Genomic DNA, 15,914 nt, shown 5'->3' on the forward strand with positions numbered 1-15,914 from the left:
TTTTATACCTAGGTTAGTTTGACTGTTACTATTATACAGAAAGCATACTCATTCCTTTCAATTGTTTACTATTGGCCAGTGTGGACATTTTAAAACAGGCTACACTGTGTATGAATTTTGTCCTTTAACCAAAAGTTTGCCCTTTAGCCTTACTGTTGATATAATCGAGATTAACTATATCATTAGCTCTATAATAAATTATACCAGTAATGACTACTGAAAGGGACTGTGCACTGGTTTGCTGCTCTCAAGATATTTATATGTATGGATTCAGATTTTTTCCATCCTAATAACTCCTGAAAATTTCTTATAGGTTATATAGGTTCACATAAACCTATTAGAGTGATACATATACTGTATATTATTTAAAGAAAATAAGATATTTCATTCAACCAATGAATTTAATGCTATAAAACATATTACATTAAATAGGTAGTACAAAAGATGGCATACTAGGGACAGATCTTAAAGAGTTTTGCAGTATATTCTTAACAGATACAGAAACTTTTATTACTATACTGGCCACAATGTCGGAGATTTTGCAGAAGTCCACTGGAATCATCAAGGTATACTGTATTTATACTTCCGTTTCATTACCATAGGTCTAGTTATATGTTCTATATGTTTATTTCCTTGACAAGTAAGGAGGGGCACAATATATTGAAAATATCTGTGCACATACTTAGGAACAATATGACCACATTATCTAATATGCCTTTTTTCATTAGTGAATTTAATGATCTCATCGCAAATGTTCATGCAAGACACCAGAGGGTGGCAAGGAGAATCCATTCCAGTAAGTCTCTGGCACTTAACCCTATTTGTTGTAATGGGTTTCTGATTAGGAAGGAATTCTGATCTGAATTTTATTATTGTAGAGATGTTGGAGAATTAGTCTTCATAGTTCTGAATTCATACCTCCACCCTTTCCAGAAACTAAAGATATCTTGGGAATCCAGAATGTTTAATGGCAGATGTTTTTTATCTCACACATACTGTAGGTGCTTCCCTTTCTATTACACCTACCTCCAATCAAAGTTTTTTTTCCCCATTTCTCCACGTTTGCCAGCTCAACAGTGCAAAAATGAGAATTTTTACGTACAACCTGGAATGAAAGCATGGGAGTGACTTCTTACAAAATAATAAGGTGAGGAAATACATCTCCAGGATCACTGCAGTGTTTCTGACAAACACAGGATGTTATCCACATCATTTTCCACGAAAAAGACCCTTCATTTAGGCAGTTGAAACGGACTGTTATCATTTTGGATTTGTTAGGTATACAGCACCTGCGATCTTTGCACACGCCACAGTAAGTGGGTTTGTAGGTACGCACTGATGAACATTCTGATAACACCATCTTCACTGGTTGAGGAGGTTGGAAGGTGGGCTGGCAGGTTTTTCCTTTTGGAACCTTTAAAATAAAGTCAGATAAGAATTATCATTCGCTGTAATATTTCTGTATAACTTTCCACCATAAGAGCATGGCTATCGATCACAATGCCAAGTAGTAAACAGGTCACAATTATACAAACTTAACGAGTAAGACCACAACAATAACTGAGATTTTTGGTATCAATCCATGAAAGCAAACGCAATGGGCCTGTAATATAAAAGAGCTTGCAGTGACAACCCCAGAGAAGTTAGAATGTGACTTGAGTGTACCTTGATAGTGCTGAGTAAGGTGGAGTTACAGGGTCTGAGAAAGCAGAGCCGCCTTTCCTGCCTACGTTCACACTTGCTGTTTTCATTGCTCACTCGGATAGAAATCCCCATATCACAGGTTTTTGAGCAAGGGCTCCATTGAGTAGCATGGACAAGGCATTTTCTTTTCCAGACAAATGGCAAAACCTTGTAAACTTAAGCACATGATAAAGTGGTTACATAAAGAAAAATCATTGCTTATATTTATCAAAACATTACATCCGTTCAGAGGAAACTGATGTTTCATCCGATTCTCACCAATCCGGAAAGATCAATTCATTAGGAGAGTTGGGTAAACATGCAGATCTTTTTGCCTTAAAAACCCCTGTGTCAACAATCAGAAGATCTCAAAGAATTGTAGGTGTGGGGCATGCAAACTACTTGACTCTGGATCCCATTAGTTCAGGGGTTCCCCAACCGTTTTTACAGGGCCACATTTAATTTTAAATAGAGTTGGAGAGCAACACAAGCATGAAAAATGTTCCACGGGGTTCTAAATAATGGCTGTGATTGACTATTGGTAGCCCCTATGTGAACTGGCAGCCTACAGGAAGTAGACCTGGAAGTACACCTGGATTTTATGCAACCGAAACTCCTCCAAGCCAGGAATTCAAAACTAAGCACCAGCTTTGAGGCCACTGAGAGCAGCATCCAAGGGGTTGGCGAGCAACATGTTATAGATATTGGCTTAGGGATGTCAGAGCAGGAAGCAAGTTAAAAGCCCAACAAACATCTGCAATACACAAAGGCATGTTAAGAGAAGCCCCCACCTACTAACCTAGATAGTTCTGCCTCCCTCCTGTATACTTCAATAGCCCTGAAAATGTCCCTAAAATATTTCTCACCTATCAGTGCAGAGTAAGCGAAGCAGAGCTTGTGGGCACCATCTTCCGGATCGCGAGTCTTCATCTGTAAGAGAGAAATTGCCGAAGAGGGCCTGAATTACCAAAGAGGGCCCTAAGAAATCTGAAGATCCGGAAGATGGCATCCACAAGCTCTGCTGCGCGTACTCTGCACTGATAGATGAGAAATATTTTAGGGACATTTTCAGGACTATTGAAGTTTGCAGGAGGGAGGTGGGACTATCTAGGCTAATTCAGGACAGCGAATAAGCCTGGTAATACAAATAATATCAGTGTCTAATCATATACTATAAGCTTTATATCTGAGCTTGAAGGGAAAGTGAACGTTATAATGAATGAAAGGTCAAGTTTTTTCCCCTGAGCCAGAAGTAGAATATTCTGTTTTCCAGCAGGATCAGGGGTGCTGCACCAATGATGAGAGTTGAATAACTCTGAATAACAGCGCCAAGCAGAAAACCAAGCAACGCTACGCAAAAAGCCGCTCCTGGTATCTTGAAGTAAATTTGATGGTTTTACAGTATACCAGAAATATGTATTTTCTACTGCAAGAGAGTGCAATCGCATTCTCCGAATTAGCGAGGCGAGGCATATGCCTTAGAAACAGCAGGATTGTATTTTTTCATTTTTATGAGCATCCTAGTTCATTTTCTATCAGTTGTCATCGGCATCAGGAAAATGTCTCTTCTCAAGTTTTTTTGGGTCATTACTACTAGAGCACTTTCCCTATTGATGTTCTTGGAAAGAAACTCAGAAGCTCTGAGATGATGAGAACCATACTAACCTATGAGCAAAGTGCCTGTACGTTTCCTAGGAAATTCATCATTTGACATGCAAATTGAGAACATGCTATTTATTTTGGTTTGGGGATTGCACTTGCCTGATATAGTGTAGTGGAACATTTTATATATAATTTATTATTTTGGAGGCTACTTTAAAAATCACAGCTTGCTGGATGCCTGGTGCCAGAAAGGTAACAGAAGTTAAAGGAATTGTTCAACTTTGGCTTAACTTTTAGTATGATGTAGAGAGTGATATTCTGAGAAAATTTGCCTTTGGTTTTCAATTTTTTATTATTTGTGTTTTTTTTTAGTTATTTAGCTTTTTATTCAGCAACTTGCAGTTTCAGCACTCTGGTCCAAATTACCCTAGCAACCATGCATTGATTTGAACAAGAGACTGGAATATGAATAGGAGAGGCCTGAATAGAAAGATGAGTAATAAAGAGTAGCAAAAACAATACATTTGTAGCCTTGCAGAACATCTGTTTTTTAGATGGGATCAGTGACCCCCCATTTGAGAGCTGAAAAGAGTCAGAAGAAGAAGGCAAATAAGTCAAAAACGATTAAAAAAGAAAAAAAAATTAAGGCCAATTGAAAAGTTGTTTAGAATTAGCCATTCTATAATATACTAAAAGTTAACAGTAAGGTGAACTGCCCCTTTAAGACCAGCTTAGAGAGGGCAGGCTGTTTCCAAACAATACAAGATATGTGTTAAGACAGCTAAAGGTGGCCATAGACATAACAATTATGATCTTTCTTGGAAAACATCTTTCCAAGAAAGATCATTTGTTTCAAAAAACACATGTAGAGCTGATTCATCAGATATACAGACAGAAACAATAGAATTCTACCTGTATCTAACAATTCAGTACTAACAATGGCCGATGTTTGGGTACCTTCAAAGGCACCCGATCAAAATTTTCCATCCAGCCCGATTGATGATCCGACGGATATCCAAGTCTTCTGCCGATATTGGTCAGCTCTTTTCCCACCATATACGCACCAAATATTGCACGAAAATTCTTTTCCTACGATATTATCTGTGCGTCTATGGCCACCTTAAGATATGTGTTAGCAACAGCTAAATAATACAGCTACAAATCATTGCAATGCTTATCAAATTACCTTTTTGTGAGAAAATAAAAGTGCTATGTAATTAAATAAGTAGGGCAGATCAGCGCGGATACCTGAAAGGTAGATATTGGCTTAGGGATGTCAGAGCAGGAAGCAGGTTAAAAGCCCAGCAAACATCTGCAATACACAAAGGCATGTTATATCTCACTTTTTGTCATTAGGGGTAAATGCAAAAAATAAAAGTTAGAAACAATGTGACGAATGAGATATTTTCCATGCCTACGGTAAGTAGCAAAAGCAGGAATGAGATGAAGCAAAAGACATGTTGCACCATAACAGAGAAATGAAGGTAGAGCTCCCATTAATCCTCCTACATACAGTCCATAGATTATAATTCCAAGCCTGGACATGTATACAATATAATATGTATAAATATAAGCATAAGATAATGTCATTTGTACCACTTTCTTTCAAAGTAATCCAAGTTCCAACCAATACGGCCTCTGCATTATCCCAGAACAACCTCTTAAAGTGGTAAAATTTAGTGCCCATGGCTATTCAAAAGATCAAATTTGTAACAAGGGGTGACTGAAGATTAGATTTTTCTAGGCCTAGACACTAGTATTTGGCCAACTCTCTTGCTCTTACTTCCACGTTTAAATCTCATTATATAAAATTGGCTATTTAGTAGTCTCTATGAGGACTGGCAGCCTACAGAAAAATTTTGTTAGTACCCCTGGTTTTTATACAACCAAAACTTTTCCTTAAGCCTGGAATTCAAAAATAAACATCTGCTTTGAGGCAACTGGGAGCAACATTTTGCTCGCAAGCCACTGGTTGCTGATCACTGCTGCTGTAATATATATATATAATAGTTGAGTATCCCCATCCAGGAATTAGGATTATACTATGTCTCTTTGCACATTTGTGAGAAAGTTGTGGGCTAGAAAACATATTGGCACTTTCTGATGGAAGAAAAAGCAGGAGAGCATATGTGCAGAGTTTTAGTGCTCAATGCTATTATTATTGGGGCCCATGCAACTGCCCTGTCACCCACACAGATTTAGGGCCAATGCAGCAGATTTATATAGGAAGAGTGTGAGAAAGCTCAGTTATGCACCCAGTATTCCATGTGCACTTGTGCGCGCGCAATGATGCACATACATGGCGGGGGTTAATAATTTGGTGTCAAAATGCACAATTTAGTTCTTATTTAGATCCACCTTACATTCTGCTCACAGATATTTTCAGAGACAACCTGGAATGCTTTATATATATATATATATATATATATATATATATATAGCATTCCAGGTTTATCTATATATATATATATATATATATATATATATATATATATAGATAAATAGATATTGATATGTCATATCACTTTATTGCCTGAACTAAGGGAGCCAACAGTTAAAGGGGTGGTTCACCTCTAAGTCAACTTTTAGTATGTTATAGAATAGCTAATTCTAAGCAACTTTTCAGTTGGCCTTCATTTTTTCTTTTTTATTGTTTTTAAAATATTTGCCTTATTTTTCTGACTCCACCTTTCGAATCAGGATCATTTAAAAGTAAATGCTCTGTAAAGCTACAAAGTTGTTGCTACTTTTTATTACTCATCTTTCTTTTCAGATCCTCTCCTATTCATGTTCCAGTCCAATATTCAAATCAGTGCATGCTTGCTATGGTAATTTGGAACCAGAAGGTCTGCTGAATAAAAAACAATTGCACATTTTCTCAGAATATCACTTTCTACATCATACTAAAAGTTTATTTAAAGGTGAACAACCCCTTTAAAAGCTAGGATGCCTTCTTTCATATAAATAAAGAGATGTTCTTATATTTATTGTTACATACGCTGAAAAAATTGGATGGCACACACAAGTAGCAAATGTGCTATATTCTTAGTGCTTTTATTTCGATCTCCAACAAATATTGTTACACCTGGCCCAGAGACTATTAAAGCCAGCACCAATACCCCTTATTTTAAGAAAATGTGTTTCTGCATCTGTCTGGCAGCAGCTCGGCAACTGAGAAAGTTTAAATGGTGAAATAAATTCTAAATTACACATAGACTAACCAGTCTAACTATTTCTCTTTTATGTTTCAGACTTTAAAATAACTTTTGCAATAGAAATGTTTAACTAAAAGGCCAGTGGAAAAACATGATAATGAAATGAGCAGATAAAACATACCTGGTGTAAATTTAAAGTCTGGCTTGTGGCCATCCTTCTGCAGGGCACAGTTGGTATTATCTGCTATTTTGGGCTGACCTGGGGAAGGGGCACATTGACTTGGGTCCTGTTTTCCAACAAGCATTGGTGTGCACCCAATTGTGTCACTTATACACAGACACATGTAGTAGGGACTGGGTTGGAAAGTCTGCCCATTCTTATACAGAATTCCGTTGAGCTCACATCCCACTGCTAGCATATCTGAAAGTGAAAACTGATTACATTACTGTTCATCAAGCACCTCACTATATGTCAAATTATATCTTAATTATAAGTGTATAACAGCATCACATTCTGTTTGGTCATATGCACTATAGCAGTGTGTCTCTTGTTTTACATTTAACTGGACAGTGTTAAGTAAGAAAGGGAATTCTTCTGGGAAGGCTTTCCTCAAGATGATGGTTTGGACATTGTTTGTAGAATTTGCTTCCATTCAGCCACAAGACCATTAGTGAAGTTGCGCTAGGATGTTGCGTAATTAGGTCTGATTGCACCTGCCACTGTTATTTATTATATAGGTGTAGGTTTCATGAAGACCAATCTCTTCCACTCCTATTTCAGCTATTCAATTCTGTACAGACCTAACCTTTTGCATAGGGGCCTTATTATGCTCAAACAGGAATGGACTTTCACCATAATGCTATCACAATACAGGAGGCATGAGATTGCTTTTATTGGAACTAGGGACCCTATCCCAAACCAGGAAAACAGCCCAGAGCTTTATTTCTCCTCTACCAAAGCAAAAACAGGACATTACTCTGCTTTGTTTTTTAAGAGGCAGTAGTGAATTCTAAAACATATTCAAAAAGCATTTGCTGACTGCAGTACTTTGATCACTGTTTTTTCCGTTCTTCATGTAATAGAAAGCACTATGAGTAAAGCTAGATGCAATGTCCCTGATATTTACTTCTGAATTAAGAAAATAATTATATGTCATTTTAATCAAAAAGCACCGCAACTTTGGCAAATGTTTTGTTGGGTGTTTTTTTGTTTTTTTTTTGCTTTTTCTTGTTATTTCGTTTTCTCTAGTGATTGCAATTTGCACATATATCGCATATATATTTTGATAGAATTTATTGACCTTGGTCAGTACAGGTACTGGATCTATTATCTGGAATGCTTAGGACCTGGGGACATTTGTGGATAAGGGGTCTTTCTGTGAGTCCTTAAGTCTGCTAAATCTAATAGGATTGCCACCAATAAGAATTCATGCAGCTTAGTTACCACCAAGTACAATGTACAGTTTTATTACTATAGTGATAAAGTAAATCATTATTGAAAAATGAGAATTATTTGCTTTAAAAGGACTCTATGGGAGATAGACTTCCCATAATTCATAACTTTCTGGATAATGGGTTTCTGGATATGAGTTCCCACACCTGTACTAATTTAACCCAAAGATCTAATAACAGTCCATAATAAATCATGTTACCTTTTTGCAGGAGAAGAATCAAAATAAACAAAATGTATCACTAGGTGCTGAGTAGGGTTCCACTAAATGCATAATAATTTTTCTGTTTAGCCAAATACAGACTTATACGAAACTGTGAACCCTAGTTTGCATGAAAACATTTCAACGAAGTACCAAAAAAAAAAAAGAAAAATGTATACATTTCAACTATGCAGTAGTCTTGACTCAATTTAAGGGCTTGACTTGGTTTGGCTAAGCACTAAGAATTCTGCAGATCCAAATCATATACAAAGTGCTCAGGTTGAGCCAATGAGAACCTGAAATCAGAGAATCCCTCATGTAGTTTAAGAAGGACATTTAGACTGATCTTCCGCTCCACAATAAGAATCTAATTTGCCAATACATTTGGTGTGTGTGTGGGTCAGCCAAATGCAATTCTCCTATGAGTGGAATCAAACATAATCCACTCATTACAAAGACATTAGCTGTTCTCAAGCTGCTTTATGCCTGTAAGCATAAACCCTAATGTTGCCAGTGAACATTTTGTTATTCATACAGATTACTTCAATAACATAACATAGATGGGAGGCAAAATGAAAGAGCTAGGACTAGTTGTGCCTTAAATACTTTACATTTGTATTCTGCTTCTCTCTTACCTGAAAGGTGCATTGCTGATTGGGTGCTATGAATGGTAACCAGAAATCACATTCATTCTGAAGTTACATTTTTACTGAAATTAATATATAATAAGTATCCGTTTCTGCAGGTCCTCATCTATTCATCTTTCTGTCTGTATTTCCAACTACTGCCTGCCTGCTATGGGAAATGGATCCCTATCAACCAGATCATTTCATTTCAATTCCAACCAGATAGCTGCAGAGTAGTTAAGAAATTCAGAAACATGAGAAAACGAAACTAAAGGATAAAAACTAGAGTAACAATTTTCTCAGGATAAAACAGGAACAAGGAGATTGCACTAGTGTTGAACGGAGTGGTTTATTAGGAGGCTTTCTGATGAGAAATATGGAGCTGTGGGCCCAGACTCAATCCTTTTATACAAATACCATAAACTCAGACATTCATGGATGTTAAGAGTAATAAATAATCATAGGCCAAGTGTATTGTTCAAACAGAAATATGGATAATATCAGAGGAACTTACATTTACAAATTCCAACTTCATACTTGGGTCTGTCAGCAGAGTAGTCACAATATAGACCTCTGTGATGGTCACACACATCTGCTTCATTGCAGCTTTCTCCTAATTGTTTGGCACACATCTTACAACATCCACAGCCATCTTTTACCCGGCTCATTCCTGGTGGGCAAGAGCTTTGGTGTGAGCATTTGCAGGGCCAATGGCAAAACTGCCTGCGATCGAGAACGTCTGACTCAGCTGATATTATCCCAGTCATCAGGGAAGAGTTACCATTTTCTTCTGCACTGGAAAGAAACTTGAAATAATGGTGAAATAAGAGCAGCAGTTAGTGGCTCTCATAGAATTTCTGAAAGTCCCATATGCCCATGCTGGCTAGTGGTTATTAAGTGAAGAGGTGTCTGCTAATGCTCCATTTAAAACAGCCCTTTACTGATTTTTTAGACTACTTTATAGCCCTATACATTCTAAATTATATGTTGCATATGTTTATGAATATAAATAATATAATTTTAGCCATGTTTAGTAATGGGGAATTCACTTCTTTATAAAGTATTTGCTGTCTTCTCCACCACAACACATGCATGATCCTTGAGGGTCCATTAATAATAATACTAATAATAATAGGAATAAAAGAAGTGTTCATAGGCGCTGACTAACTCAGAGTTAGAGATCTGAAAAGCAGGAAGTAGTGTTCTGGCTATTATGTTAGACACCTGCTCTATCCAGCTTTTATTAGATTACATTTTTGGCTAGCTAACTATATTAGTTAGTATACATTTTTTTAAACTGTTGGTCTGTATAGTAAATAAGAAAGATGAAGGTCACTATCATATACAGTACATCCCAACATCTAAGAGTTGGACAAATGGAACCATGCATTAGTCCATCCCAGCATGGGGGCTGCAATTTACAACCATCCTGCCTAAATCAGGACCATTATATTATCTTAACCGGAAAAGTAAAATGCCGGTTCCTCGGCCAGTGGGAACCTGTCCAATAGATGTATAGCCGATCCCCGGCCTAAAGTTGAGGTAGGAGTGGCCAAAGTGTAGCCAGCATAGGACCAGCTGTGTAAAAGCTAAGACAAAGTTTCAGACTTTCCTAGTGAAGTTCCTGTAATAAGGAATTTAACTGTGTATCCAGATTTTGCATTAAACGTAAAATATGGGATCATAGCCAAGTCCCTTATTACTTACATGTGAAACATTGCTGTAACGCTGTTTATGTTTTTAGCTAGCAGAACTGGGGTTGTTTGTTTAAGAAAGACTTAAAAGAAAATTCTACATTTTTATTAGCTGAATGGGTAAATACAGCCAAATCAAAGTAAAGGCACCTGCAGGCAAAAATTCCTCATTGCAATTCCTCATTGATTATGACATGGGACATTTTGCCTGCCAGTGCCATTCAGCAGAAGACAAAAGGAGCTATTGCTCCTAATACCAGTGAATGGAAAGCCATGTCAGAGTGACAAGGAGGACAATATACTTTTTTTGCCGCAGAAGATGGAAGATAAAACGCCCCATGTCATATAGCCCTAAGGCTGCGAGGGTAAAGCAGTGCCAGCATTACATCCCACACAGTGGTGTGCCAGCTTCCCATCACTTTACTACACTGCAGCAAAGGTGATGAATGCAACATGTACAATGGTGCTTTGCCTGGCACAAGCATATTCTATCATTGGAGTTGACTACAAACATTGATGCCCTTATCGCCGAGTGTGTCCCAGGTTATCCACATGATCTAGCAAGTTGCATTTAGTTGCCAAGTATGCACTTAAAGGAATAGTAAAACCAAAATAAAATAAAGTGTTTTATGTTAACATAATGTACTGTTACCCTGCACTGGTACAAACTGTGTGTTTCCTTGCAAAATGTCACTATAGTTTATATAGCTATAGTTGATATAGCTGATATATACTTTACATAACAGCCATTCAAGTTGAAATATAGCAAAAAGACACAGGTTGCATAGCAAATAGCAGATATGCTGAATTGAATACAATGGGTTCAGTTCTTACACAGGAAAATAAATCAGACGTCATTTATGGCTCTCTACTGAACAAAGAACTGAAGCCTCGTATAAAATGTGTGTTGCCACTAAATTGTTTATTCAACAATTACAAACTTGTAATGTAAGGTTACTTTTTTGACGTTACTGGTCCTTTAAAACACCTTTGAAGATATTTGATGATACGACTTTAATGTGTAGAGGCATTTAAACCTACAGGTACCTTAGACCTGGCTGCAGCTGCAAGCAGCTTGTACCGATGGCACCAAAAGGACCAGAGACACCTGTTTTTGAAATGGGAAACATATATGAAATGTACCAAGTACTTGACTGCCCTGCTTCCCATTAAATATATATATATATGGGCTCCCTAATACAGTACATTTTCCTTAATACTGTTTCCATCTTCTTAGTGCGTGATGTTCAAAAATATGAATTTCTAATGAATATACTGAAGGAAAATGGCCAGTAGGCTCCCTGTTCCTTATGGCATGTTGCAGCCCAGGTTGAACATATCCAGTGGCCATGTTTCCTTACTGGTTGTATTGTGTGCCCGGATGGTTGTGTTGATTATTCTGGAGGGTTGGTCTCTCTTCTTTCTAGCTAGCTTGGTGTGGAAATAATAAGAGACAAATTTCATGGTTCAGCTCAGACCCTCAGGCTCCTAAGCTCTACATCCAGGAAAGGGAATAAGTGTAGAGTAATTAACTTTTGTTATACAACACAGGTAAATCCACAGACAAGAAAACTTGTACAGTTAAGGGGTCATTTTACAATATAAAAATCAGGGAGCATAGGTGTTTGGTGGCAATAAAAAAGGGTCTTGAACACAATTTGTCCCTGGGCACATATGTCTCTAGCTTTGCCCTCTCATTATACTGAAAGAACAATGGAAATGAGCATCGGTATCAACATTGGTGTTGATTCTTCTAGACAATATGCAATTTAATGCCACATAATTAAAAACTATGGAGATAGCGAAGAATTTAGGAATGATTAAAGCTCAAGCAAGGGCTACTTATGATTATTTCTTCAGTGTGGCATAATGCAATGATAAGGATATATATCCATATAGTTTGTGGGTACAAGGTACAGTGAAAACCCTTCCTTTAAAGCTATTGCTAATTTTTATTACTCATCTTTCTATTCATGGCTTCTCCTATTCATATTCCAGTCTCTTATTCAAATCAACGCATGGTTGCTAGGGGAATATGGACCAGATTGCTGACATTGCAAACTGGAAAGCTACTGAAAAAAAATGAAATAACTCAAAAATAATAAAAAAATAAAACCAATTGAAAACTGTCTCAAAAGATCACTCTATTCATCATACTAAAAAGTTTGTTTAAAGGTGAACAACCTCTTTAAACATGAAAACATGAATCTGCCTACCTCAGCATTACCTTTCTTCTTCAGACTTAACCGTGTGCAATGTCTGGTATGGGGAAAGTTTGAATAGGGGTTTCCTTTTATATGACATGGTGTTTAGCAAGTAGGGTTGTTTGTATGCATGCAAGAAAATCTATCACAGGAAGGGCGTGTTGACACCATACCACTAATCAAGTGGACTGTATAAAATCTGCATCTATATCACATATATCCCATTTTATCATTCTTTCCTACAATAATTGGCATTATGCATACATAAGATATTTCTGGTTGAAGTGTTCTTTTGTAATGATGCATCTTTTCCATGCCGACTGAATGCCAGAGAGTTTTCTGTATAAATACATCAACACCCTTATTGACAATATGTTCATGTAGGGTGTAGATATTCCTCTCAAATTTCCTACTTAATCAGTGATAGTAACCTATCACCATGTTTTTACAAAAAACATACAATTCCACCTGAATAAAAGGAATAAAAAGTGGTGTTCCAAACATCTGGCAAGTTTTTATATAAGCTCAAAGTCAAAGACTTGTTCCAACAGAAATACGAAAATGTCAATTTCACCTACTTCATGGTGTGATGTTTACTAGCATGGGTGTTAAGTAGTAAGTATTTATCATTTAGTGAAAGACAAACAACAAGGCCTCATGGCCAACAGGTTCCTAGGGATTACAGCCGTGGTGCACTTAGCACTTATGTTAGTAAACGACCATCTCCGTCTCAAAAGCTAAAGTACACAAAGCAATGCCGGGTAATAAACTCTGCAACATTCCAAAAGACTTGGCAACAAAACTGGCACAATCTGAGGTCATTTTGCAAATATGCAACATACTGAAAGCTCAGTTATGACCTGTATAGCTCTTCCAACCAAACTGTGTGTTTACCCCAGCATCATTAGAGTGCAACAGATACAGCAACTACAACCCAAAAAAATATAACATCTTAAACCAGATAAGAACTAGAATTACATACAGGACTACTGCCCTGCCTAGTCCTAGCACTTAGTCATCATTGTCATTATTGTCATTATCTGTAGACCCTTACATATGAATCCAGCACTGTATTGGCAGATGCAGAAGAGCAAACCTCAATGGCAACATAGTCATTTGTATGTAATGCCTGTTCCATATACTTTCTTTCTTATTAACGGATAGTTATTCTATAATCTTGCAATCTAAATACTGTAGCTCCATTCTCAGTGAAGGGATCAAATATTCAACAAATTACAAGGTCATTATAGACACAGGAGATGAATCATATGCCAGATAGCATATATTATGTATAGTGGCTCATTACTACGTATGTAGCCCTATTCATATAAAATAAATAATGTGCAGATGCAAAAAAACATCATATAAAATACTAGCCTAAAGCACCCTGTTTATATTCTACTAGAAGAACAAGATAAAATGAACTTAACCTAACATTTTCCACATTCCCATTATGTTTTGTTGTTGTCCCAAGGGTAGTTGTTTATGATATATAGTTAAATTAAGAAAACATCTTCTATAGGGGCTTGTCCTACACAGTCCAGTCATGGCAAGGTTAAGAAAGTTTTTATCTTCAGTGAAGGAGCATTTCACATTTGAGCAGATTTAAAATTGCCGATGTTAAGAATGGCAGCATTTGCATGCTTTTGGATCAAGAAAAAAATGATTGCACCACTCAGTGATTTAAATAAAAGGACGCTAAATACTATATCTATATATTGCATTATATGGCTGAATAAAGAATATATTTCAATAATACTCTGAAGTATTCCCAACTGATCTGCAAACTGGAAAACCAAACAGAGTAAAAGGAGTTGGATTTTAGCTCAAGGCCTTTATACGGTATTTGTTTATAAGCTTTCCCTTAAGACATTTTTGCAAATTCTACCCACAGCGAAAGAATGTTACAGTCAAGATCTTACCTGCTCGGCATAAGTTGTGAGAAGAGTGAAAAGAAGCCACTGCATGTTCAAAAAGGCTGAAATCTGAGTGAGAGATAGCTATGCTGCCCAGCTGAATATGGAACAGCGCACAAAGCTCTCCTCTGTCCCGGTTACCTTCCTCTGTACACACATACCCTCCAACACACACACATATTCAGGAGTACAGGCATCTGCGTCATGTACCCAAAGGCTCAACAGGCTTCACACCAACCACTTTCCTTACATTTTTAGGCTCTTTCATATGTATGCTTGCGAGCATTTTAGGAATCAGTTTTAAATACGTTGGAATGTTTACCATGGCAGTTCCACTGGAAACAGATTATCCATTTCTTTGTTTGTCCTTGATGTTGAGCATTTTTAGCCACGCTGATGTGTGTTAATGTTGACCTTTATGTTGTAAACAACCTAACATTTAACTTATTGACATAAATAATTAGTTATAGTCAGCCATGTAGTGTAGTTGTGTGTTAACAAATGTTTTTAAAATTGGACTAAGAGGACTCTCTACAAATGAGGAGGACCAGGTGGGACAATGTTGCATTTCGCTTCAACAGTAAATCCTTAAACTGCACACCGAAGTCATCCATTGGCTTCCCATACAGAAGATATAAACACAGCACCGAAACACACCTAGACTGGGGTTGAGATTGTTTTGCCATCTTGTGTAACAAAAGGAAAGGCTGCCATCAATCTGGTCAGTAGAGCAGTTTTGAGGATTTCACCTTTTTTCATTTGTAATTTATTTTTTAAAAAAATATAAATTTCCATATGCATACTACATCAATATGCAGAGTAGGAGAAGAAAAGGAAAGAAAAAATAGAGGCAGAAAGAAAAGGCAGGATTTAAATGGGCTGCATTTTGCCCAACCACATTGGTTCCAAAACACTGGGGATGCGCTGGAGATACAATAATTTAAAAAATTTCCTGTGTGCCAATCCCATTGCTCTGGTCCCGATGTTGAAAATTAGCACAAATAAAGGGGAGGGGACAGGGTGACAAATGGCAGTGGGCCTAGGGGCGCCCGCTATGTAAATCCAGAAGCAAATTTAGAAGCAAATAGAGTGGTGAGTTCAGAATATAGAGCAGAATATCAACAGTTTTTATGTTGAATTATTTAGCTATGGGACAAGATCGCCACATACTGTATATATCAAGGAGCCAGTGTCTGAACAACCCCTAAAATAGAGTGGGAAAGCAGTTGATTTTGTGTTTCCTTTAAAGGGTTACATACAAGCTTGTCAATAGTTTGAATGATAATTCCTTGATTGCGATGTTCCTAAAGATCTAGTTTTGTCCGAATCTTGCTCCAGTAATTTGAAGTTATTTCCAGGCCTAAGTCTCGTTCCCAGTGTAT

At 37.2% G+C, this 15,914-nt stretch overlaps 1 protein-coding gene across 1 annotated transcript; it reads right to left on the reverse strand.

Annotated features, from left to right (window-relative positions):
- Positions 1-452: 452 nt before the first annotated feature.
- On the reverse strand, positions 453-14,699 carry ccn6.L (cellular communication network factor 6 L homeolog). Its single transcript, XM_041562986.1, has 5 exons — positions 14,539-14,699; positions 9,233-9,524; positions 6,622-6,861; positions 1,666-1,859; positions 453-1,414 (listed from the first exon to the last, which is right to left on the reverse strand). Exons 1-5 carry the CDS (start codon positions 14,581-14,583, stop codon positions 1,133-1,135), a joined length of 1,053 nt encoding a protein of 350 aa, XP_041418920.1. The 5' UTR covers positions 14,584-14,699; the 3' UTR covers positions 453-1,132.
- Between the last annotated feature and the right edge of the window lie 1,215 nt (positions 14,700-15,914).

The sequence above is a fragment of the Xenopus laevis genome, chromosome 5L, assembly GCF_017654675.1.
Source record: "Xenopus laevis strain J_2021 chromosome 5L, Xenopus_laevis_v10.1, whole genome shotgun sequence".
Taxonomy (NCBI): Eukaryota; Metazoa; Chordata; class Amphibia; order Anura; family Pipidae; genus Xenopus; species Xenopus laevis.